Genomic DNA, 25,543 nt, shown 5'->3' with positions numbered 1-25,543 from the left:
ATTAGAGTTCCATTATCAACTACAGCAGAGAGGGTGGACAACATAACTGCAATCCTAACACCTGAACACTGCATGTTTAGTGTCATTGAGGTGGGGTTTATGAGACAGAACAGATCTTCTCACGTGGATAATATAATATAAATACCTATACAGATATCACAGGAAATAACACAACACTGTGTTAAAATATTTAGATTACAGTATTCAGGTTCATGAAGTTTCAGCTTTTTGTTGTCCACCCTGGTTGAGTTATTCATGTAAATTCTTACTCAGGAGGAGGTTGTTGTGAGGTCCTGAGAGATGTCTGATGAGCTCTTGTAGGGTCTCAAAAGACAGATGACAGAAGCAACAGTTGAAACGACCTTCACCTCCGTCACTGATGACATTGCGATGAACTGAACACAGATGCTTCAGAAGATGGGCCTTCTGTTTGAACATCGCAACACAAAGTCGACATGCGAATGGCTTTTCCCCCGTGTGAACGCGAAGATGTGTCTTGAGATTCCAGCTCATACCAAATTGTTTGCCACAATACTCACACCTATATTCGCGAACTGGAACTGATTTGTTTGAGGATGTCGAACCAGAGCCAGTATTTGTGGTGAAGCTACCATCACCTGGACCATTTCCTTCTCCAGGACCACTGCTTAGAGACAAGAACCCACCTCCACCACCACCCTCATCGGCACCACCAACCACTTGCGCTTGGCATAGTGCCCACGTTCCCCACGGTCCACTTTCACCCGATCTAGCTGTGTAGTCTACACTCTGAGCTGTTCCGTCACCACTCGGCGGACGATACTTAACGGCTACATCCTCAGCGTGCTGGGCAGACGCCAGCGTCGTTCCCAGTTCTTGTGCTGAAACCTGTAACGGTCCAGCTGATGGAGGAGTTGTTGATCCTCGATCAAGATATGGAGGGGCCGATACAGATAAAGGATGAGCTAAGTGTCTAGGGCTTGGACTGTGAAGACTGTTTCGATGTCTGTGAGATATTTCATCAATATACGATGGACAGTAGGGTACAAATGGTGGATTCTGAGCTGGAGAATTATGGAAACCTGGACGTCTCTTGCGATGAGGTGTGACGACATAGTTCTCTGGAGAAGTCTGCAGCATTACTCCATCATCACCTGCCTTGTGAGCATCCTCGCCCACTTTGGAGTCAGGATCAACATCGGAGTAGATTTCGGGATACAAAGACTTCCGTTTCCCGCGATGATGGGAAGCTTCCAAGAGGAAATGCGAAGCCACTTTGTCAACTTGATAATGGGGAACGTCTTCACTTGCAGGAGTCTTCTTCGAAAGGGGCTGTGAACAAAATCAACAACATTATTTCGTTTTGTAAGCAGACAGAAAGTGACTCAGTGGTTGTTAGACCAGAGGTAACTATCTCAAAGACTTGCAATTCATAGTAGTAATTTCTTAAGAAATGTTAAGTGCATCTTAACATCATGCATAAGATAACACATTACTCTATAAAAAGATAAATGAACAAATATTCAATTAATACTTCTACACTTCTGAAAGAGGAAATTGAAAAGTATGATATCAAAATTTGTGCAGAGCAAAGCAAGACCATGGTGGTATCAAGAGGAAAAAGACAAGGGAAAGACACTGTGGAAATTTGTAGTCAAAGCCTTGAAATCACTGAAAGTTTCAAGTGAATTTGATATGGCACTCATTGCCAAAGGCACCTCTGATACACAGAAATAGATTGCTATACTGGAAGAGCAACCAGCAAAAATAGGACTTAATCTCATATGAAAAAACTAAATTTATGACAAATATCAAAACTACTCCACCTGAACTTACAATTGATATGAATAAAATTGCAAGAGTAAAGGAATTTAAGTACTTACGGGAATGGGTCACTGAAAATGGCATTAAAAATAAATCAGTAGCTTCAAGAATTCAGAAAATGGAAATGGCTTTTCAATATACAAAGAATGTTTATAACAAAAAATGCTAGTCCTGGAACAGTAAAATTCATCACTACTTAACAGTGATCAAACCTGAAGGTCTTTATGCTTCAGAAATGCTCAATTTACATCATAAAAATTTAAAGGAACATTAAGGGATCAGTTCACACATATTTAAAATACCATGACAAAAATAAAGGAAATAAAATAAATAAATAAATCAATAAACGTTGGGTTTGAATGGATAACCTGCAAATCAGATAATTCGCACCCGGATAATCGGAAGTTTGTTGTAGTACTAATTTTACTTTATCCAGGCCTTTCCCTAGTACCTCACACTTTGATTTAAATTAAACTACAGTATTTATAACAATGACGTCGACATTGAAGAGGAAAAGAGACTCAGACTTTAATCACTTCTTTTCCTGATGCTGATCCTGCTCTCTGGCACATTAATGAAGAGTTACACGATTATCGCAAAATTGGGAAGTTGATTTTAGTGCGTCAGAAAGACAAAATTCATAGAAACTGTGGCACTTATCTAAAAAAAATTTTTTTTTGCTAGTTGTTTTTATGTCGCACCGACACAGATAGGTCTTATTGCGATGTATTGAACAGGAGGATAACTTGAGCAATAAATTGTTATTGGTGAATTTAGTTGCCAATACGGAAACATGAGATTCATATCTTGTGGTAGACTACTGTTATTTATGGTGCATTTTGTAATTCAGTTTTTGAAAAACACTAGACGTTTACATTAATTACATAAATTTTAGGCTATTGATACTAAACACGTCGTAGTTACCAAATTCTCTGGTTCGTTCCAGTTAAATGCAAAATCTTGAAATTCAAATCCCTTCAAAACCTACCATATACAACAAAGATTTTCAGAAGACCACAATTTACCTCCTAAAACTTTGCTACTTCTGGATAATGCTCCTCGACACCCTAAAAAAGAGGATCTACATTCCAAAGACAGGCAAATTCAAGTCCTCTACATGCCTCCGAACACGACACCACTTTTGCAGCCCATGGACCAAAATGTAATTCAGCAAATAAAAGTTAACTCATTGGGCCCGAGCCACCGAACCGTTCCGTGCTTCGTCTCAGTGGACCAAATGCCGGACCACGGAACTGTTCCGTTGTCTCATTTTACTACGTAATTCAACTTTTCCTCAAGAGATGGCAGAGTGGGTTGCATTTGTGATTTGTGTAGGGACTCTTTCTTTGCAATGTTATATGATCTTTGTCAATATATATCGATAGTGTGCTTGGTAATATTAGTTTGAAGTGGGCTATCTCTCGACTTTGAGATTCGCTTGTAAACAAGATGGCTGCCAGTATAGAACTGATATTTCCCGATATATAACCCCTTTTAGGAAGTAATGATGATTAGGAATGTAATTTTTTCAGTGAAATTAGTAGTAATATTAGTACTAGTGTGAGCAATGCTCCAGAAGAACAAATAGATGTGGAAATCTAAGAGGAAATGCAAAGAGAAGGCTGTGTTATAGCTCAGCAGGCGGACTGAGCACGGAACCGTGATGCTAATAAAATAAAATGTTTTACTGTATTCCTTGTTCCGCACTTTCTGGTATGAAAGCCTTTTGTTTTCGTGTATATTTAAATCTTTAATGGTCTCGTAAGTAAGAAATTTCTCACGATATGAAGCGACACTATATTTCCTCCAAAATAATCCCAGCGCCAATGCAGTTTCAATCCAACAAATATGCAGGGCTCAATGGGTTAATTACAAAAAATCGCTCCTTTCTGATATAATAAAACAAACTGATGGAGTAATACATTTTTGAAAAAAAAAAAAACATCAGAGACATCGTTTTCAATCTAGCTCACAGCTGGAACGAAGTTAAATGTGACACTATCCAGTATTTGTGGGAAAGGGTTTGGCCAATGCACCCTGCTTTCAGTTCTGAAAATGTGGTTGACCATTCTGAAGATGATAATTCTTCTTTACAATTGACTTCCCAATTTTTGCAAGAGTTTTCTAACAAATGTGAAGTGGATGTTACCCTGACAAACGAGGATATCACCGAGTGGCTTCAAGGGGCAAGCGAGGAAAATTTTCAATCCCTGTCTGACGAAGAAATCCTCAGCCAAATTCGATCCCCGGATGACGAATCTAATGATGACTTGGAGGTTTTGACTCGGTGAACTGTGATCAACAGCGATGCATTGAATGCTCTCAATGGGCAGAAGAAAATGGCATCGCAAGTGATGATGTCCTGGTGCTTAAACGATTACAAGAGTGTGTTTTGATAAAATGTATAAATCAAAGAAACAAAAAACAATCGATTATTATTTTTCATAGCCAAAACCTGTGTAAGTCTTATTTTTTCCAGAAACAGAAATGTACTGTACTTATCTGTAAATTTTTTTTTTAAACTCCCGATAATCAGGAATTTTTCAATAATACGGCGGTTGCCCGGTCCCATATATGTTGGATTATCAAGATTGTACTGTATGAAAGCAAATAATATTACATCAGTCTTGGGACTAGTTTCAGCCACTTGGTGGCCATCTTCAAACCAAACCACATGGCGCGACAGCCCCGAAGGACCATGGCCTACCAAGCGACCGTGCTCAGCCCGAAGGCCTGCAGATTACAAGGTGTGTGGTTAGCACGAGGTATCCTCTCGGTTGTTATTCTTGGCTTTTTAGACCGAGGCCGCTATCTCACCATCAGATAGCTTCTCAATTCTAATCACATAGGCTGAGTAGACCTTGAACCAGTCCTCGGATGCAGGTAAAAATATCTGACCTGGCTGGGAATCGAACCTGGGGCCTCTGGGTAAGAGGTAGGTATGCTATCCCAACACTGCGGGGCCAGGGTGGCCATCTTCAGCCAAATAAAATTAAACAGATTATGTGATAATTAAAACATATGTATACCAGACAAAGACAATGTTGCAGGAATAATAACATTAAAATACATATAATAACAAAAATTATGGTTATGATCTTCTTGTCATAATATGATGTCTTGAAGTTGACTTAGGACCTTGGGCAAAGAAGTAAATATGGAAATGATAGCCAGAACTGGGAATGAATAAACATACAGAAAAGAAATTTAAAAGGAGAAAAATTATTTACGAGACTCACTTCTAATGTCTAGGAGTGGAAGTAAGTGGCCATGGCCTTAATTAAAGTACAGCCTGGTGTGAAAATGGGAAACCATGGAAAACCATCTTCAGGGCTCCCGAAAGTGGGGTTCGAACCCACCATCTCCCGGATGCAAGCTCACAGCTGCTCACCCCTAACCACACAGCCAACTCGCCTGTTAGCAAGGAGAACTGACAGCAGAATTTATTGTCCTAGTGATGTTACGGAACCAGGAATGTTGGGGATCAGATAGCTGCATACGCAGAAAGTATCCTACAAGAGAAAAAGAGTGATTTGGATGCTCACGAATGTCAGTAAAGGAGAAACGAAGAAAGAAGAAGCCTGAGAGGGTAAAAGCACGATGCCGCCCTGAAGTAATACGAGAACAGTTCTGGGGCGGAGATGCACATCATGGGAAAAGGGTTTGTGGTTTTAAGTCGGTAAGAATCTCACACGCTTGTGGAGTGCGAACCCTTCGCAAGTGTCTCAGGAAATATTTTCCACACTCCCTCGTAAAAATGTATTATTATTATTTCATGAAAGGTCATATACCATTCAGATTATGAAAGAAAATTTGCACACCTTTGCCACTGGCTAAACCTGCACACTTTGTTATTCCTGATGTCTGCAGAAATGTATTAACCAAAATGTTTTTAGTTTTTGAAGATAAGCATAGATGAGGCAGATTACAAACCTTAATTTTATCATCCCTATCAGCTGACTGATCAACTTCCTCTCCCTCCTGCTCCATGGAATCTGAATCTTGATGTCGAGCTGGAGGAGACTGAGATTTGTCAGGGTTTGTGAGCGACAGGTTGACTGGGTTCAGAGAACTCCTCCTCCTTCTTTGAGAGATGAACTTAACGCAAGGCCCGCCCTGCTGTTTTTCTTCATCTTCTGGCTCCGTCTCCTCTGCATCCTCTGCTCCCTCGCTCTTGGGATCTGTTTCTTTCTTTACCTAGGAAACAGATCAAATAATATTCAGAAGCAGGAAAAACAAACAACATTAGAAAATTTTAACTCATTGAATAATTACTGGACTATTTTCAAACCTTACACTGGACCTGATTTTAACAAAAATTAGACAATATTCACACAGAATTTCAATCATGGAAAACTAATAATATGTGAAAGAGTTGACAGCTTCAAATATTTCAGCGAGATTGTGCAGATGGGATCTAATGAAAGAGAAGCTAACAACTGTAGGCAAGATAAGATGGCCACAGCATTTTTCAGAACCTATAAGAAATAAACTGACCTTTTCAATACAATACACCAGAAGAAACAGGTTGCCAGAAAGAGAATGCTACAATACTAGGCTGCAAAGAAAGCATCTAAAAATGTGTAAATGTTACTTATTGTGGTATCTAATGGCTGTAAACATCTAAAAAAAAAAAAAAATGTACAGACTGAACGATACACACATCCTAACTAGAAATGTTTGAATTTAAGGTATTATTTTTTCACAATGTTGTGTCCAATTAAAATGAAATTTATAGCTTATAAGAACACATGTCCTGTACAAGAAATAGCCAATTTCAATGCAAGCTAAACTCGGACATTACAACACTGTGAATAAACCTGAATGTCTCTGTGGAAGTGAATGCCTCCAAGTTACTGGAAATTGAATAATTACTGAACTATTTTCAAACGTTTCAAACCTGAAAAGTTTGAGAGGAAGATCCTTTGAAAGATAATGGCCCAAAGATTGTGGCTGGACAATGCAGGTTGCGAGGACATGAGGAACTTTTATCAGAAAACTGAACAACTGATGGAATCCATCAAAAAGCGATGACTCAAGTTCTATGGCCACCTATTTAGAATGGAAGACAAGCGGTTGACTAAGAAACTCGATAGTAGACCTAACACATGTGATAAAGTGGTTCACAGAAGTCAGGAAGGATGTGAAAAAATGTTGGACTAAATCAAGAAGACATTATTAACAGAACTAAATACTGACACCAGATCAATAACTTCGAGGGCTTTCATGAAGAAGAACAGCAGAAAGGAGACAGGCTCACGATACTGGACTGCCAAGAAAGCTTCTAAAAATGTGTAAATGTTGCTTATTGTGATCTCTAATGGCTGTAAACATCTTAAAAAACATACAGACTGAATGATACACACATCCTAACTAGTGACATTTGAATTTAATGTATTATCTTTTTCACAACTTTGTGCCCAACTAAGGAGTGTGACTGAACTGATTTAGCAGATGAATTTGCTTTCTTTTCTACACAGAATCTCTCCATCCTCTTCCGTTCTTCCGACAATGCAGTGGTGGTTCTCATTTTGGCTTTTTCAGCAAAATTATGTTTGTTCACCAATGTTTTAAAACTAGGCCTGTCCCACATAACTGCACCTGTTATGCTGATTTTGATTATCTAATTATTCTTGACCTTCAGCGAGAAGGCATAATTAAATATCTTTTGAGTAAGTCTTTCACTGTCCATTCTTTGAATCATCATCATCATCATCATCTCCTAAAGGCAATGCCTTGTCGCTGTAGCCACATCTGACGCACTTCTGCTAGACTCTTTATGTTGTTATTACGAACCACATGCCAGTTCACCGATGGAGTTTTTGATGTATGACATTCTGGGTCATCCGCTGGGTCTCTTTCCCAGTACTTTCATCATGGTTTGGAAAGAGAGTCATGTCTCAGTACATGTCCATATTCTTTGAATCTAGGCATAAAATTTCAGTCATATTTTTCTTTTTCTTCTTCTTTATCTGTTTAGCTCCAGGGTCGGTTTTCCCCTCGGACTCAGGAATCCCACCTCTACCGCCTCAAGGGCAGTGTCCTGGAGCTTCAGACTCTGGGTCGGGGATACAACTGGGGAGGATAACCAGTACCTCGCCCAGGTCGCCTCATCTGCTATGCTGAACAGGGGCCTTGTGAGGGGATGGAAAGATTGGAAGGGATAGACAAGGAAGAGGAAGGAAGCAGCCGGGGCCTTAAGTTAAGTACCATCCCAGCATTTGCCTCGAGGAGAAGTGGGAAACCACGGAAAACCACTTCCAGGATGGCTGAAGTGGGAATCGAAACCCCCCTGCTCAGTTGACCACCCGAGGCTGAGTAGACCCCGTTCCAGCCCTCATACAACTTTTCAAATTTTGTGGCAAGGCCGGGAATCGAACCTGGACCTCCGGGGGTGGCAACTAATCACGCTAACCACTACACCAGAGAGGCGGACCTATCTTTTTCTAATACTATTATCTGATATTTTCTCAGAATGCTGATATAACTCTGGAAACTTCCTTTTCATCCACACTCCTATGCGTACTGGGCCAAAGATTTTTCCTAAGGATTTTTCTTATTTGTTTTTCTAAGGTTTTACTTAGTGATCTGCCTCCAATCATCAGTGTTTCTGAGGTGTACAATGCTTTAGGCTTAATTACTGTGTTATAGTTTTTTAATTTAGCATACTGAGATACTGATTTTTTTTATTGTACCTGTTCCATGTGATTCTATAGGCTTCTTGTAATTTAGAAATTCTCTCCCAGTTTGCTTCATGATTTAATCCAGATGGTTCGATGATTTACCCTACGCATTTGAAATTATTTACATGAGGAATTTTTCCAAACTGAGTTACTGAAGCTTGTTTGTCTAAGTGTCGAGGAGATCCTTCCATTAAGGGTTATAAATTTCAAATACTTAAATGCCAGTCACAATCTCAATGAAATCTCAGAGAAACCCAACATACTCTTCGATCTATTTATCACTTTCCTCAGAAACAATAACGCAGCCAACCAAATCAATCCTAAATTTAATCAAAGATACTTTTCCGAGACAATTACCCTTTCTCCCGCACCCTCCAACCCCACATTAAGCCCTCTTCCCCTCCTAAACCACGTCCACTCTTCCTAAGCCATATATAATTTTATATGTGTCATTTCACATTGCATTCAATATAAGGACTTACTGTTTTCCATGATTATATAATTTTTTACACTAAGCCCCCTTTTATACTTTGTTCCAAACCTCTTATGTATATTCCTTGTATATTTATTAGCTATTACTCACCTGTCCCATACTAACATCTCTTTTCATTTACCACATTCACTTGTTATTCCATAATAATCTTACTGTTAAAATTAACATGTTCTTAGGATTTCGTCAAGAGTGATCTTTGCTTTGATGTGGCTGATGATGACCCCTAGATCGGTCGAAACTAGTTCCATGTAACTTTAAAATATTGTGAATATATTTTGTATTGAATAGGTGGAAACCTTTACTGTGTTGTTTACTCATATGAGATCTTTCCATGTATTGGGTTTTCTCATATGATATTTGGAGTCCAGTTTTAGGTGCAGTTGCATGGACTTTTTCCCAGGGATTGAATTGCTTCTTGCCTACTGTTGGATAGAATTACCAGATCATCTGTGAAGGCCAAACATTTTAATTGATAATCTTAACCATAATGGTTGATATTAAAATGGTCCATATTGAGACATAATATATCACATGAACGTATCCGATTAAATGTCCACCTTGTCAATACTAAATATGAAATTTATTACAAACCATTTCTAGAAACAGAGTTCTCTTCCTCAGAGGCTCAAAACATTATTACAATCTCAGAAGTTAAATGTTATATAGAGGATGGTTGCCTAGTTTGGGTACTTCCTCTTAAAACAATAAACACCACCACCAGACAAGACATTACGAAGGATGTAGGCCTAGTGAGGAAGGATAGGGTGGTTTGGAAACTGCATCAAATCCAGCCAACCGGGCAATATATCACAATATCTCCTCAGAAGGCTTGTACTGACACACATGGGTATTTACCTAAGTTGTGGCCCAGGTGAGAACAGAGAGCTGGCCTGGTTTGCTCCATGAGACCAGCAGGTTGAATCTGGAGGGTGAGGTGGAGTTGGACAGAGTAAGACCAATCCAAGGACTGATGACATCAATAAGAAAAAAATTAAATCAAGTCACCTTGACGAGCGGAAGATCTGTCTCACTATGCCGACTTCCCTCATCCAGGATCTTCTCCCGAGTCGAGTCCGAGTGGCTGGAACTCTCGCTGGGTGGCGCGGTGGTTGGTGCCGCTGATGGCTGTTGCGATGTCTGCGCTTGGTGTTGCTGCTGTTGTGGAGTAGGGGAGGAGGATCCTTGGTGCACTAAGTCTGACTTGATCTGCAACAACTGGATAAGCTCCTGAAGGCCATCAATGTCATCAGACTGGAAGAAAGAAGAAGAATGTTAGTGCTTTTTCTTTGTAAAGTCATTGGTGAGTTGTAATGTTGTCTATTGTTATGTCTGAAAGCTTATATATTATACATGGAAATAAAAATTGAAAATTTAAGGGGTGGCATCGTTCCCAGGATGACGAATAAAAATTGAAAATTTAAGGGATAGCATCGTTCCCAGGATGACGAATAAAAATTGAAAATTTAAGGGATGGCATCGTTCCCAGGATGACGAATAAAAATTGAAAATGTAAGGGAAGGCATCGTTCCCAGGATGACGAATAAAAATTGAAAATTTAAGGGAAGACATCGTTCCCAGGATGACGAATTTGCGCCAGAATTTTGTTTACTCGAGATCAACTAACTGATAACGAAAATTACAAGAACGGTTTATCAGTTTGACTTCACAACTATATAGTACAGTCGAACTTTCGAAATGCCTGCATACCGGGCGAGGGGCGCGCAGCTGTGAGCTTGTATCCGGGAGATAGTGGGTTCGAACCCCACTGTCGGCAGTCCTGAAAATGGTTTTCCAATTTCACACCAGGAAAATGCTGGGGCTGTACCTTAATTAAGGCCACGGTAGCTTCCTTCCCACTCCTAGCCCCTTCCTATCCCATCGTCGCCATAAGACCTATCTGTGTCGGTGCGACGTAAAGCCAATTGTAAGAAATTTTTTTTAAAAAAAAAGAGCCATCGGGGGCTGAAAAATACTTCGAGGTACAAACCGTACCGTACATTGTTAAAATCTGCTGTAGATTAAGTTATGACGGTTTCGTATGCGCGAGCGTGTGGTTGAAAATATTCTTGAAAGATCTTTCTCAGGTAAACCTTTCCACGAAAAATGCAGCCTTATAAAATGGTAATGTTGACTTCAGAGAGTGTAGTGGGGCTACGATTGTTTATATTTTTTTTTTAAACTTGATTGCAGCTGGGGTAATGTATTGTTAACCGCACGACACTGGTAAGGTAAACTCGTGTCCTCATCCCGAGGTGGTGCAGCTCTTTTCAGGCACACCCCCATTGGAGGTGAAGCTGCGTGTACCATTTGAACCACATACCAGCCCTCCTGCCATTCTTAAATTTCTGGCAGTACCGGGAATCGAACCCGGGCTCCCGAGGACAGCAGCTAATAATACTAACCGTTACGCTACGGAGGTGGACACGGTACTGGAGATTCCATCAGTAGAGTGTGTCCTCTTTCCTTAGGTTGATGATATGGCATCCCTGTACTTATTACACGTTCCTAAATACTTTCATTAACCACATGAAAAGATCTGCAACCTTTATTTATTAATGTTCTTTTAAGATTAAGAAAAATCCTACATTTTAAAATGTCAAGAAACCAGACATCTCACAATGTTTCCTGCACGGTAAAAAAATGTCGAGAATGAAATGGGAGGTGCAAGTTGGAGAACCAGTGCATTACATGCTCGCTAAAGCAGAGCGAACCAGCAAGCAGGCGAGGTGAGTATCGCCGACTTTTACCACACGTAACACCACTTTCCCCTTCGGGTCGTTATGTAACAGCCGTACTCTTAGCTCATTCTCTCTCCTCTGGAAGGATTCCAACAGCCATCTCTCAGCTCAACTCCAATGCTATTACTGTAAGCAAACTATTTATGTTTGTTTATTCATTCTTTCATATTTCTTTTACTCACAAAGCCGGAGGCGCCAAGGTTTGGAAATAAGACGAAACCTAAACAGGATAACTTACGAAATTAAAATATTGACAACAATTGTTAGAAATACTGCATTGAAGACTTCAAACCTGAACATCATATAGATCAGCGATTCTCAAACTGTGGTACGGGAGACGGGAACGATTCTTATTGAGAAACTAGCTTCTACACTGTATACTAAATTCTAGGTTAAGTAGTGTACAAGTTGTGAGTAAGACTGTATTAAACTGCATAGCTCTTAACGTTACCCCCCAGAAACACGACGGGGAAGCCACAATGCGTCGTTTCTCTTGCTTACTATCAGTCATAATCAAGTTGGGAAGTTTTCATTAAGATTGTAGGCCCACTTACCTACAGTAGAACCTCTTACTACGATATAGGTTAAGGCGTACAGTGAAAACAGCTCTAACACCGCGTTTTGCAGTAAAATGTTGATCAGCAGAATCATTAGTTTAATAACACACTCCTCTTTTCAATCGTGTTGTTTCTTATTGTCATTCCATAATAATGCCAAAGTTCATCGATGTTTTTATCTGTAAATCTTCTTTTCCTTCTGTCTGCTTCAATTGTTGAAGGCATGTTCCCATCCGTTTTTGAACGTGGCCCATACATTCAATTTTTTCCAGTAGCCGGCCCCGTGGTGTAGGGGTAGCGTGCCTGCCTCTTACTCGGAGGCCCCGTGTTCGATTCCCGGCCAGGTCAGGGATTTTTACCTGGACCTGAGGGCTGGTTCGAGGTCCACTCAGCCTACGTGATTAGAATTGAGGAGCTATCTGACGATGAGATAGCGTCCCCGGTCTAGAAAGCCAAGAATAACGGCCGAGAGGATTCGTCGTGCTGACCACACGACACCTCGTAATCTGTAGGCCTTCGGGTTGAGCAGCGGTCGCTTGGTAGGCCAAGGCCCTTCAAGGGCTGTAGTGCCGTGGGGTTTGGTTTTGGTTTGGCTTTCCAGTACTCAGTATAGCACACAGCCTTCCAGACTGAATATTTCCAGAGATAGAGATATTTAAGTAAGTCATTGCATAACAACTGGATTGTATCAGATACATTTGCACTATTTACTTTGAAACAATAAAAAATACACTTTCAATGGTTTCGACAAATGCATCAAATTGTTCAGGAGCGATCATTATTAAGAGATAATAATATTAAAAATCCTGGAATGCTGCCGGACCATCGGGCGTTCCGGACTATTGGATGCCGCACTAATGGAATTCTACGTATACTTCCAATTAAAATCGAGTTCAGTTTTCATTATAATGGCAGACACTCATTCACCACCTGCCTTTTTTTACATCCTCAGAAAAACTGTATTTGTGGTTTTCCCACCTGAAGTCAACATAGGTCATCACAATGACATCAGAAGAAATGTCGCGATTAAAAGCAATGAATAATCCACCACTACCACCAATCTTATCGTAGTCGATACGGTAAAACTGAATAAGACATAAATGATTGGAAATTGCATTCTCTATAACTTTTGTTATGTAGTATTTATCGATAGGACCAATCATCATCATCATCATCTGTTTACCCTCCAGGTTCGGTGTTTCCCTCGGACGTAGCGAGGGATCCCACCTCTACCGCCTCAAGGACAGTGTCCTGGAGCTTCAGACTCTTGGTCGGGGGATACAACTGGGGAGTATGACCAGTACCTCGCCCAGGCGGCCTCACTTGCTATGCTGAACAGGGGCCTTGTGGAGGGATGGGAAGATTGGAAGGGATAGGCAAGGAAGAGGGAAGGAAGCGGCCGTGGCCTTAAGTTAGGTACCATCCCGGCATTCGCCTGGAGGAGAAGTGGGAAACCACGGAAAACAAAACCACTTCCAGGATGGCTGAGGTGCGAATCGAACCCACCTCTACTCAGTTGACCTCCCGAGGCCGAGTGGACCCCGTTCCAGCCCTCGTACCACTTTGCAAATTTCGTGGCAGAGCCGGGAATCGAACCCGGGCCTCCGGGGGTGGCAGCTAATCACGCTAACCACTACACCACAGAGGCGGACGATAGGACCAATAATAACATAAATATTTGAGAATTAAATTTTAGGCCTTCCCCTAAACTACCATTTCACTTAGCGTGAATAAAATTATTTATGGCCAAGATTGTAGTAACTTATTCCCCGAATTTACATGCCGATTTTCATTTAATTATCTTCAGCCGTTCTGTCTGATGCGCGTACATGGACAGACAGACAGACAGACAGACAGAGAGACAGACAGACAGAGAGACAGACAGACAGACAGACAGACAGACAGACAGACATTATGGAAAATTAAAAAGTGCATTTCCTTGTTACTGTAGAGACGACCGATACAGAAATACCATTCTTTTTTAAATTCTGACAATTTACAGACAGAACTCTTATTTTTAATATATAGAGATATACAAAATGACGAAAGACCCAACGTTACGATCAGTTTTCCATGTATACATTATGAACTTTCTTCTTCGATTATCTGAGAAACTTACAGGAAAGTAGCAGACCTTAGATTCCTATATAACACTGTTAACGGTTTATTTCGTTCTCCTGAACGTCCATCCTTATTTTCCCTACATGTTCCAACTCGCAAAACAAGGATAAATCCACCCCTTCATATTCCGTATTCCCGCCTCTCTCTCTTGTTCAAAGAACTTTATTTATCCGCATTCCAACCCTCCTTAACTCTTAATCTTCTGACAGGAACTGGGCGTTTATTCTTCGTATGCCTTCTTTAGTCCGCCTCTGTGGTGTAGTGGTTAGCGTGATTAGCTGCCACCCCCGGAGGTCCGGGTTCGATTCCCGGCTCTGCCACGAAAATTTGAAAAGTGGTACGAGGGCTGGAACGGGGTCCACTCAGCCTCGGGAGGTCAATTGAGTAGAGGTCGGTTCGATTCCCACCTCAGCCATCCTCGAAGTGGTTTTCCGTGGTTTCCCACTTCTCCTCCAGGCGAATGCCGGGATGGTACCTAACTTAAGGCCACGGCCGCTTCCTTCCCTCTTCCTTGTCTATCCCTTCCAATCTTCCCATCCCTCCACAAGGCCCCTGTTCAGCATAGCAGGTGAGGCCGCCTGGGCGAGGTACTGGTCATACTCCCCAGTTGTATCCCCCGACCAAGAGTCTGAAGCTCCAGGACATGCCCTTGAGGCGGTAGAGGTGGGATCCCTCGCTGTGTCCGAGGGAAAAGCCGAACCTGGAGGGTAAACAGATGATGATGATGATGCCTTCTTTAACCTATTCTTCCTTAACCTAGCTCATTTCTTTCATAGTCCTTTTTTTCTCTTCTCAGTGCTGTCCGCTCTATCGTACATAATGTATATTTTTTACTGTCCTATACCGTTACTTACGTGTCGTATCAGTATTTATTTTACTGTGCCTAGCTATAAGTTCTTATCTTCGTTTTTCTTTCAATCTTTTCTTTTGCCTTTGTGTTTTATTGTTAATTGTTGTGTCTGTAGTTTTTAATTTTCTGCCGCTACTTTTATCATTGCTCTTTCATATGTTTGTATTGTGCTACTCCATTGTAAGTATATTTTTCATTGTAAAACTCTGTGATTCGCTATTTTGGTTTCCCAAATAAATAAAATAAATAAATAAATTAATATCTGACGCAGCACTAGAGTAGTACTGTAATACTACAGCTGGTTTACCATCGGCTTTGCTGCATTGGGAGATTCTGCATTTTTACCTTAAAACATGACTCTGCGAATCATTTTGAACAATGGAAGTTGACGATTATTTCTGATTTCAAGAAACCAGCCATAATACGTTTATGACGGTTAATGTTACTGACATTCACTCCTGTCGGACTCGTTGGCTGAATGGTCAGCGTACTGACCTTCGGTTCAGAGGGTCCCGGGTTCGATTCCCGGCCTGGTCGGGGATTTTAATCTTCATTGGTTAATTCCAGTGGCTCGGGGGCTGGGTGTCTGTGCTGTCCCCAACATCCCTGCAACTCACAAACCACACATAACACTATCCTCCACCACAATAACACGCAGTTACCTACACATGGCAGATGCCGCCCACCCTCATCGGAGGGTCTGCCTTACAAGGGCTGCACCCGGCTAGAAATAGCCATAAGAAATTATTATTATTATTCCTGTCGGACTTAAATAAACATATTACTTCTTTTCTATTATTAAACTTCACAATATTAATTACAATTGTAATTACGGTAGATATAAATGCAACAAAATATACATTGCTAAAAATATCGGTCTTCAATCTGTTTTAAACAGGTAATAGATTTATTATTCTTTTTCATATTTATTTAAACATATTATATTAAACTACAACATTTGCATTATGAACATAAAAATACTTCGTCACATTTGTAATATTACTACCATTTGTTATGCCATTAACATTCTGTAGCACACAATTTTATGGGCATAAATATTTCCAAGGTCCGCCTCTGTGGCGTAGTGGTTAGTGTGATTAGCTGCTACCCCCGGAAGTCCGGGTTCGATTCCCGGCTCTGCCACGAAATTTGAAAATTGGTATGAGGGCTGAAACGGGGTCCACTCAGCCTCGGGAGGTCAACTGAGTAGAGGTGGGTTCGATTCCCACCTCAGCCATCCTGGCAGTGGTTTTCCGTGGTTTCCCACTTCTCCTCCAGGCAAATGCCGAGATGGTACCTAACTTAAGGCCACGGCTGCTTCTTACCCTCTTCATTGTCTGTCCCTTCCAATCTTCCCATCCCCCCACAAGGCCCCTGTTCAGCATAGCAGGTGAGGCCACCTGGGCGAGGTACTGGTCATCCTCCCCAGTTGTATCCCCGACCCAATGTCTCACGCTCCAGGACACTGCCCTCGAGGCGGTAGAGGTGGGATCCCTCGCTGAGTCCGAGGGGAAAACCAACCCTGAAGTGTAAACAGATATAGAAGAAGAAGAAGAAATATTTCCAAGATAACGTATTATTCTGCTACCTTCGGTGACGTTATTGTGTGTTAAGGGGCTTTGCTTTGACGTCGAAGGAAGGACAGTGGAAATCGTTTAAGGACATACGAAACGGTTATTGTCAAAATCATATTTTATGTTTTTTTATTTTATGAATTCCTGAGGTATGTCTTTTAAAATGATTACAATTAGAAATTGCCATAAATTTAATTTAAACATGAACTAGCAATAAGAAATTTGCCACCAATGCCAGCGAAAACGAAATGAGTTACATTGCCATCACTGGTGCAAATATTTAAAAGCAAAAGAAGAAAGAATTCTCTATATGCTGTCCAAGCACACACATCTTCCTCTTGCCTGCATGAAAGAAATGAAGCTCATTTTTAGAGATCTGTCCAGTCCCCAGATGTTGGAGAAATGTCTTCGTGGCAAAAGTCAAAACCCCAACAAATCGGTAAACAATATTATATGATCTCACATTTCTAAATGCACTTCTGTGGGCATAAAACATTAAAATTTGGAGTTCTGGATGCAGTGTCCAATGTAAAGGTGACATTGTCAAATTTCATGTATTACAGTAGTTAGGATTAAAAGTAGGAAGGAACTGTATCAATGCCATGAAGTAGTTGGACCGAGAGAGACTACAACAAGCTAAAAAAATAAATGGCTCAGAAAGTACAAACAAAATGCTAGGGAATCCAGAAACAAGACTAAACGAAACCTAGAAGACTTGTATGAATCACAGGAAGACCCAGTTTCTCCTTCGTATGGGACAGGGATGCACTGAGCTGTGAACACATGTGAGAAAAGTTTTAATTGCATTTTTCTCAGTTTCTTTTTTTATTTTTATGTAAGACTTTGTTCCTTATTCTACGTGACTATTTATCACACAGCTGTGGTAATTTTCCCCCATTAACTGTCTGAGTCACATTTTAACGGAGGAGTTTCTTTAGTTAAGATTATTTGAGGTTTGGCTGTTTATTTTAAGGAAAAAGTTATTAAAATTTGGCATTTAAAAAAATAATTTTCTGACTCACCTGAAGCCCAATCAAATAACGGCTATGTTAATAGGTTAAATTAGTTACGACGAATATGTTTATCATAACTGCATTAGATCCTAAGGAAAAAGAACATGAACCTAACAAATTTAATCGAAATCGACTTTCAACCTATTAGGTCGTGTTATATACATTTACTACGCGTTGAAGAGATGTTAAGTACAGAACAATAATGACCAGCCAGACACCAGTGGGATCCGAACCCACAACCTCCCGATTTCGCGTCGGTTGCTCTACCAATTGAGCTATGGTGGGCAAGGCCATCTTTGTTCTTTTAGAAAGGATCTAAGCTATATGTCTGACACTACTGCCATCACACTGTAGAGTGCGTGCTAGTCGCCCGTTGTGGATCAAGTCAATGAATATTGAATTTTCACGACCGCATTGTAATCGAAATAGAATTTCAACCTATTAGGTCGTGTTACATACATTGAGTACGTGTCGAAGAGATGTTAAGCACAGAACAAAAATGGCCAACTGGACACCAGTGGAGGTTGTGGGCTCGATTCCTACTGATGTCCGCTTGGCCATTTTTTGTTCTGTACTTAACATCTCTTCAACGCGAAGGCCTACTAAATGTATGTAACACGACCTAATAGGTTAAAAGTCGATTTCGATTACAATGCAGTTGTGAAAATTCAATATTCCTTAACAAATTTAACATTGGCGAGATAGGCGGTTCCGTATCTCCTTAAAACTCGGCGCTATTTGTATCCACTGTATGTTTGTTAGGTCATCAGCCCAGAGGCTGGTTGGATCCTCAAATAGCACCACCAAAGGTTATGCGGTTATAAGGCAACCCTAAAAACCAATGGCAGCACCTAAATGAGGCGTACTAGGCAAGATGAGGAGTGAGGTAGTTTACCATTGCTTTCCTCAATGGGTCAGAAAGTACTATTGCAGCACGACTGACCCTATGAGCAGCCCCTTTCATAACACTCAGATGCACTAGTCATGCTCTGAATGTCATTACTCAGCACTACCCATACCCCAGCAGCTTCCATATTGTCACAGCCATGGGTGTTGACTGGGACTTCGGTGGAAGCTACACTTTACTCTGACATGTGCCAAGAGATGGATGCAAAAGTACTGTATCCATCAAGAAATGACAGCAGGCATACGCTAATAACGTGAGAAAGAAATTGACGAACATTGGTTGCCTGGCTACCACGGTACCGATTTTCTGTCCACGCTAAAATTGTTGACGCGACTTCCAGATAGAAACCCCCCCACCCAAGCCCATGAAACATATTCATGTTAAAATAAACTAGCGAATTGCAATGTAGCAGTGACATGATTGGAGGAACTAGCCTAACCCTTGCATGTATCTCCAGTCGCTAATTGGTCGAAACTGAACAGTTGAAGGAGGGAACTAGATATGGAAAACAGATAATTGTGGTTTTGACCAATAGTTTAACAGTGAACGTTTCCGATAGTTTAGTCATGATATCTCCTTAGTAAGGACCTCCCCATTCCACTCTAGGTTGCTGATAACAAACAAGTCCCACTCGTAGGAAAACAAGTGTGGGAGCAGTAGAATACACACCTGGTATCCCCTGCATACCTGGTAACTTAACAAAACCAAAAATCAGGAGATTTTGATATGAAAATCAGGAAAAACCAGGAGATACAATTGGTCAAAACTGCTTATTCTACATGTCTTGCACAATACATGTATGGTACTATAACAATTATTGTCCCAAAACCCAATTGTTACTATTTGAGGCTACATGGCTAAAATTACACATTTATTCCCACACAGGAAGCATGTGAGTGAGATGATCGGTCTCTGATAAGCCTTCCGAAAACGGGATGACCTCATACTCCACGCGTGTGAATCAGTCGTCCACTTAGATGCCATTACTTAGCAAATGCATAGATTAATATATTGCATCACGCGCCCATCGATTATGCGATGCGCAATGCTATTTTTGTCAAATAATAAATTAAAATTCGCCAGAATTGTCTCCAAATGGCTCCTAAAATCTCTAGAAAAGTTACTAGTCGCTGTCTATTTAATTCTGTCACTAAATTACTAAAAGACACCAAATCTAGCAACTAGTCTCTAGAATCGACTAGACTGATGTGAACATGTGAACGAACACGAACATAGCAAGCGAGAACAAGAGATATACGCGTCGCGATTTACGGGTTTCAATAAACATCGCACAGTTGCGTGCATTTCTCGTATTAATGAATGTCGATATTTTATTTGGTCCGCCTCTATGGTGTAGGGGTTAGTGAGATTAGCTGCCACCCCCGGAGGCCCGGGTTCGATTCCCGGCTCTGCCACGAAATTTGAAAAGTGGTACGAGGGCTGGAACGGGGTCTACTCAGCCTCGGGAGGTCAACTGAGTAGAGGTGGGTTCTATTTGCACCTCAGCCATCCTGGAAATGGTTTTCCGTGGTTTCCCACTTCTTCAGGAAAATGCCGGGATGGTACCTAACTTAAGACTACGGCTGCTTCCTTCCCTCTTCCTTGTCTATCCCTTCTAATCTTCCCATCCCCTCGCAAGAGGAAGCCTCGAAAGTTGGATTTTAGATTGTAAACTGAACATGCCATTCGCTGTAAAACTGTGGCCCTTGATGGTATTGTGTTTGTTCTGTATTTTAATGTAAGATTTTGTAGTGCGCTGCAATCTGAATGTCATCATCATTCACTTGCATCAGTACCCTTATAAAGGCAAGTCTTTTTTTTTTTTTTTTTTTTTTTTGCTTTACGTCGCACCGACACAGATAGGTCTTATGGCGACGATGGGACAAGGAAGGGCTAGGAGTGGGAAGGAAGCGTCCGTGGCCTTAATTAAGGTACAGCCCAAGCATTTGCCTGGTGTGAAAATGGGAAACCACGGAAAACCATTTTCAGGGCAAAGGCAAGTCTTACATGCGCGCACCACACACGCACCTTCACTGTGATCTATCATAATTTTGTAACTATAACCTCTCTCCCGAATGTCCGACTCGTTGGCTGAATGGTCAGCGTACTGCCCTTCGGTTCAGAGGGTCCCGGCTTCGATTCCCAGCCGGGTTGGGGATTTTAACCTTCATTGGTTAATTCCAGTGGTCCGGGGACTGGGTGTTTGTTCTGTCCCCAACATCCCTGCAACTCACACATAACACTATCCTCCACCACATTAACACGCAGTTACCTACACATGGCAGATGCCGGCCACCCTCGTCGGAGGGTCTGGCTTACAAGGGCTGCACTCGGCTAGAAATAGCCACACGAAATTATATTCCCTCCCGAATTCTCCACACGATAGCACCACCACCAATCGAGCAGATATTAACGATGATCGTTTTGCCCCGGGGGATCATTTTGCCCTGGTTTCCCCTACTCGGTGGCGTGCAGTGAACATATTCATTATCCCAGCTGCAAAAAAAACTTTTTTTGTTTAAATATAAACACTACACTCTCTAAAGTCAACATTACCATTTTATAAAGCTGCATTTTTCGTGGAAAGGTCTACCTGAGAAAGATATTTCAAGAATATTTTCAACCACATGCTCGCACATATTTACAAATTGTTATTCACGGCAGTGACGACACCATCATAACTTAATCTATAGCAGATTTTAAACTATGTACTTACAGTTTCATCCGGTGACGCTTCGTGATAGTACAGTCATGTTTTCACAAAAATACACTGGGACTAACTATTGGTTTGTTACTTAAAAAGCCTAATCTAAACCAATCAGCAAAATTTAACTGGTGTATTACCGTCGATGAAGTTTTATAGTTTCACTCGCATACTGAGTGTACGTGCATCAACGATAAACGAGGAAAAATATTTGTCGCGACCTATAACATACGTTATATTCATGAAGAATGCCACAGAACTCGCGAAACCTTCACCTATAATCCAAGGGGAACACTACAAAAATTAACTATATACCACCATCACAGACAACTGTGTTCATGCTGGACAACCTAAATATTTTTCTGCGGCTATCGCAACACATACTCTTCACGTACCATCAATGAATTGCTCGAATAAACTATATACATGCCGAAACCCAAGACTAAAATATATTCTTCTATATTACAATGGATTTCATATACTGGCTCTATTTTTATTAGCAAGACGATGTGAAAGTGGCTATACTGTTAACATGTTGATATTTTTCTTGTAGTCTTTAGTGTGTGGCGCTGAAAACTTCGAGTGTCAAGTATTAAAACTAACATTACCTTACCTAAGCTAGCTGGCCTGTCGCCGTAAATTGCTGTCGGGGAAGGGCCTACAGCTCCGCCCAGCTCCCAGGACAAGTAAGCTTCAAGTGCATGCGTCATCCAAGCGAACGTAAATTTCGCTGGGTAGCTCTCTTTTGCGCCGGCAAGGAAACCCAGCACGCTGGAGAAGCTGAACTGAGGCAGTGCGGGACAGCTGTACTTGGCTTGGATGTTGGCAATTTTTTAAACATTATAAAAAGCGTTCTAAGGAATAATTAGAAAATGTTAATACAAAGTTCTTTACCCCAGCAGCGCTAGGGTAGATGGGGTTCAGCGCACGCCATTGACCCTACTATTTCACTTAAGTTTTTGGTAGTTTTAACATATTCTGATAAATAACCACGAAAGTACTCAACCTAAAATTTACATATACAGCGGAACCTCAACATCTCGAATCACCTCGGGACTTAAAACACTATTTTTGACAGTGTTTAAAAATATACAAACAAACTCTATTTTACAGCCTCACTTTAATTATAATCCTTGGTAGTAACTTTTTACAAGACAGGATAGCTGCCTCTGTGGATCCGTGGTAGAGTGTCGGCCTCCGGAACCCAAGATAGCGGGTTCAAACCCGGCAGAGGTAGTCGGATTTTTGAAGGGCGGAAAAAAGTCCATTCGACACTCCATGTCGTACGATGTCGGCATGTAAAAGATCTCTGGTGATACATTTGGTATTTACCCGACAAAATTAATTAAATCTCAGCCATAGACGCCCAAGAGAGATCCGGTTTACTCTGTCTGCCATCTAACGGACCTAGAGTAAAACGGAACGTCGAAATTAACTAGCAGACAGTCAGATGGCGTCAAATCGAAATGTCTGCACACGGTAGCTGAGGCCATACGATTATTATTATTAGAAGACAGGATACAGTACATACAGTAGTGAAACAAGAAATATGCCTCTGTTAACACCTTAAGAAAAAAATCCGTTAGTGTCTTCTGTTTGTTACTCTTAACCTTTCCTCCCTTCACGTTGAAACTTCTCGTCAATACCACGCCGCCGAGATTCGTGAATGGAGCTTGTCATCTGCGACTTCAGGGGTTGCTTTCGTACGTGAACGGTAATTAATTCACGCGCGAGAAACCGCGAGGCTTCGCCGATTTTCTGATCACTAGAAATTTTACTTTTTCGGTTCCCGTCATATTAGCTCCTTTCCTTACTTGTTAACTGTTCCTCATAAACCACAAATGTCGTATTGCACAGTTAATGTTGTACAAAATATGAGTTACAGAGTATTTTTTGCTTCAAGGGAGAAAATGTTTGCTTCGAGAAATCGAGAAATTCGTGTAGCCGAATTTCGAGTAATAAATAGACCCTACACGTGAAGAACAGGAAAAGCAGCCAGAAAATTTAAGTTACTTCGAGATATTGAAAAGTCGAGTAATGGAGTATCGAGGTTCGACTGTATGTCATTTTAGTTACAACAACAACAACAACGACGACCGCTTTGTGCGACTATCGCCTATAACGACCGATAATTGAAGATCCGTTCGGAATCGTTATGACCGGTTTGTACGACTATCGTCTATAACGACTGTTAATAGGCGATCCCTTCGGAGTCGTTATAACCGGTTTGTGCGACTAACGCCTATAACGACCGTTAACTGGCGGTCTCTTCGGAGTCGATATAACCGGTTTGTGCGATTATCGCCTATAACAACCGATAATTGGCGGTCCCTTCGGAGTCGTTATAACCGGTTTGTGCGACTATCGTCTATAACGACCGTTAACTGGCGGTCCCTTCGGAGTCGGTATAACCGGTTTGTGCGACTATCGCCTACAACGACCGATAATTGGCAGTCCCTTCGGAGTCGTTGTAACCGGTTTGTGCGACTATCGCCTATAACAACCGATAATTGGCGGTCCCTTCGGAGTCGTTATAACCGGTTTGTGGGACTATCGTCTATAACGACCGATAATTGACGATCCGTTCGGAATCGTTATAACCGGTTTGTGCGACTACCGCCTATAACGAACTTTAAATGACGGTCCCTTCGGAGTCGTTATAACAGCTTTGTGCGCCGCTTTGTGCGACTACTGCCTATAACGACCGTTAATTGGCGGTCCCTTCAGAATCGTTATAACCGATTTGTGCGACTATCACCTAAAACGACTGGTAATTGGCGGTCCCTTCGGAGTCGTTATAACCGGTTTGTGCGACTAACGCCTATATCGACTGTTAATAGGCGGTCCCTTCGGAGTCGTTATAACCGGTTTGTGCGACTATCGCCTATAACGACCGTTAATTGGCGGCCTCTTCGGAGTCGATATAACCGGTTTGTGCGATTATCGCCTATAACAACCGATAATTGGCGGTGCCTTCGGAGTCGTTATAACCGGTTTGTGCGACTATCGTCTATAACTACCGATAATTGGCAGTCCCTTCACAGTCGTTATAACCGGTTTGTGCGACTATCGCCTATAACGACCATTAACTGGCGGCCCCTTCGGAGTTGATATAACTGGTTTCGACTGTAATAGGAATAGCCTATGTTATACTATACTGCGGTGTGTAGTGTGTAGATGAAGAGCTGTGCATGAAGATGAACAGAAACAATAAGTCCCCGAGCGAAAGGAATTAATCACGCTTAGTAAAAATCTCCGGCCCGAATGGGAATCGAACTCGGGGTCCTCTGAACTAGACTATTCAGCCAAGTAGCCGGACTGAATTAATAAGGAAGTATAAAACAAAACTTCAATAATTCAAAAATTACAAACCAAAAAGATATTTTTATACATAAACTTCACAAACCTGCACGTAGGTTTCTCCTGTGTAGAGGAAATGCAGAAGGTGTCTCATGTCTACCGCTCGAACTCCAGGCAGCTGGATGACTACAGGACTCTCAACATTGGGTGTCTCCTGGAGTATTCGCTTGATGAGAGGACTGGCCGAGGCTAGGACAAGACGATGGGCTCGAAGATGCTCGTTTCCATCACAGATGAGCGTGACATCGGCGAAGCATTCTCCTTGAAACCAAGCGCGGATCTCTCCAATCAGAGCTGCGTGGTGCTTGCCGTAGTGCAGCGTTAGGTAACCGCTGCTGTCGAACATGGCCGAGCCTGTTTGGAACAAAAGAAAGTATCATTAGTGAGTGAAAACAGCATACCAGCAAAATACGTTCCAGAATATAGATGCTAATGGTGATGAAACTTGAGACATTTTTGGTTTCTGTACTGGAATATGTACTGTAAACATACAGGAAGTAGAGTGTGATGTATGGGGCATATATTTCCCTAAATATAGGCTACTCGTCTTGTTAGTTCAAGCAAGTGTTCTGACGGTCCGCTTAATAACGGATACCCCGAGCAAACAATGTCTGTGGCTAACCGCGGAACCATGCTTCAACGCCATCTTGGGCCCACCATTGCATCCCTTGATTGACGTTACAAAATGTATGACAGAAGTGTAACCACAGCAGCCGTGCAGGCAGAGATTATTGTCGTAT

At 41.5% G+C, this 25,543-nt stretch overlaps 1 protein-coding gene across 1 annotated transcript in view; it reads right to left on the bottom strand.

The window, feature by feature from the left end:
* ken (ken and barbie) overlaps positions 1-25,149 on the bottom strand; it is a 42,386-nt gene extending 17,237 nt beyond the window's left edge. The window contains exons 1-4 of the mRNA XM_067154983.2: positions 24,850-25,149; positions 9,985-10,230; positions 5,737-6,000; positions 270-1,311 (exon numbers count right to left, since the gene is read on the bottom strand). Of these exons, the coding sequence (XP_067011084.2) occupies positions 270-1,311; positions 5,737-6,000; positions 9,985-10,230; positions 24,850-25,149 (1,852 nt within the window). The remainder of the gene's footprint in view (positions 1-269; positions 1,312-5,736; positions 6,001-9,984; positions 10,231-24,849) is intronic.
* Positions 25,150-25,543: the final 394 nt, after the last annotated feature.

Source organism: Anabrus simplex, chromosome 10 (genome assembly GCF_040414725.1).
Source record: "Anabrus simplex isolate iqAnaSimp1 chromosome 10, ASM4041472v1, whole genome shotgun sequence".
Lineage (NCBI taxonomy): Eukaryota > Metazoa > Arthropoda > Insecta > Orthoptera > Tettigoniidae > Anabrus > Anabrus simplex.
This window is presented reverse-complemented; position numbering and strand designations above follow the sequence as displayed.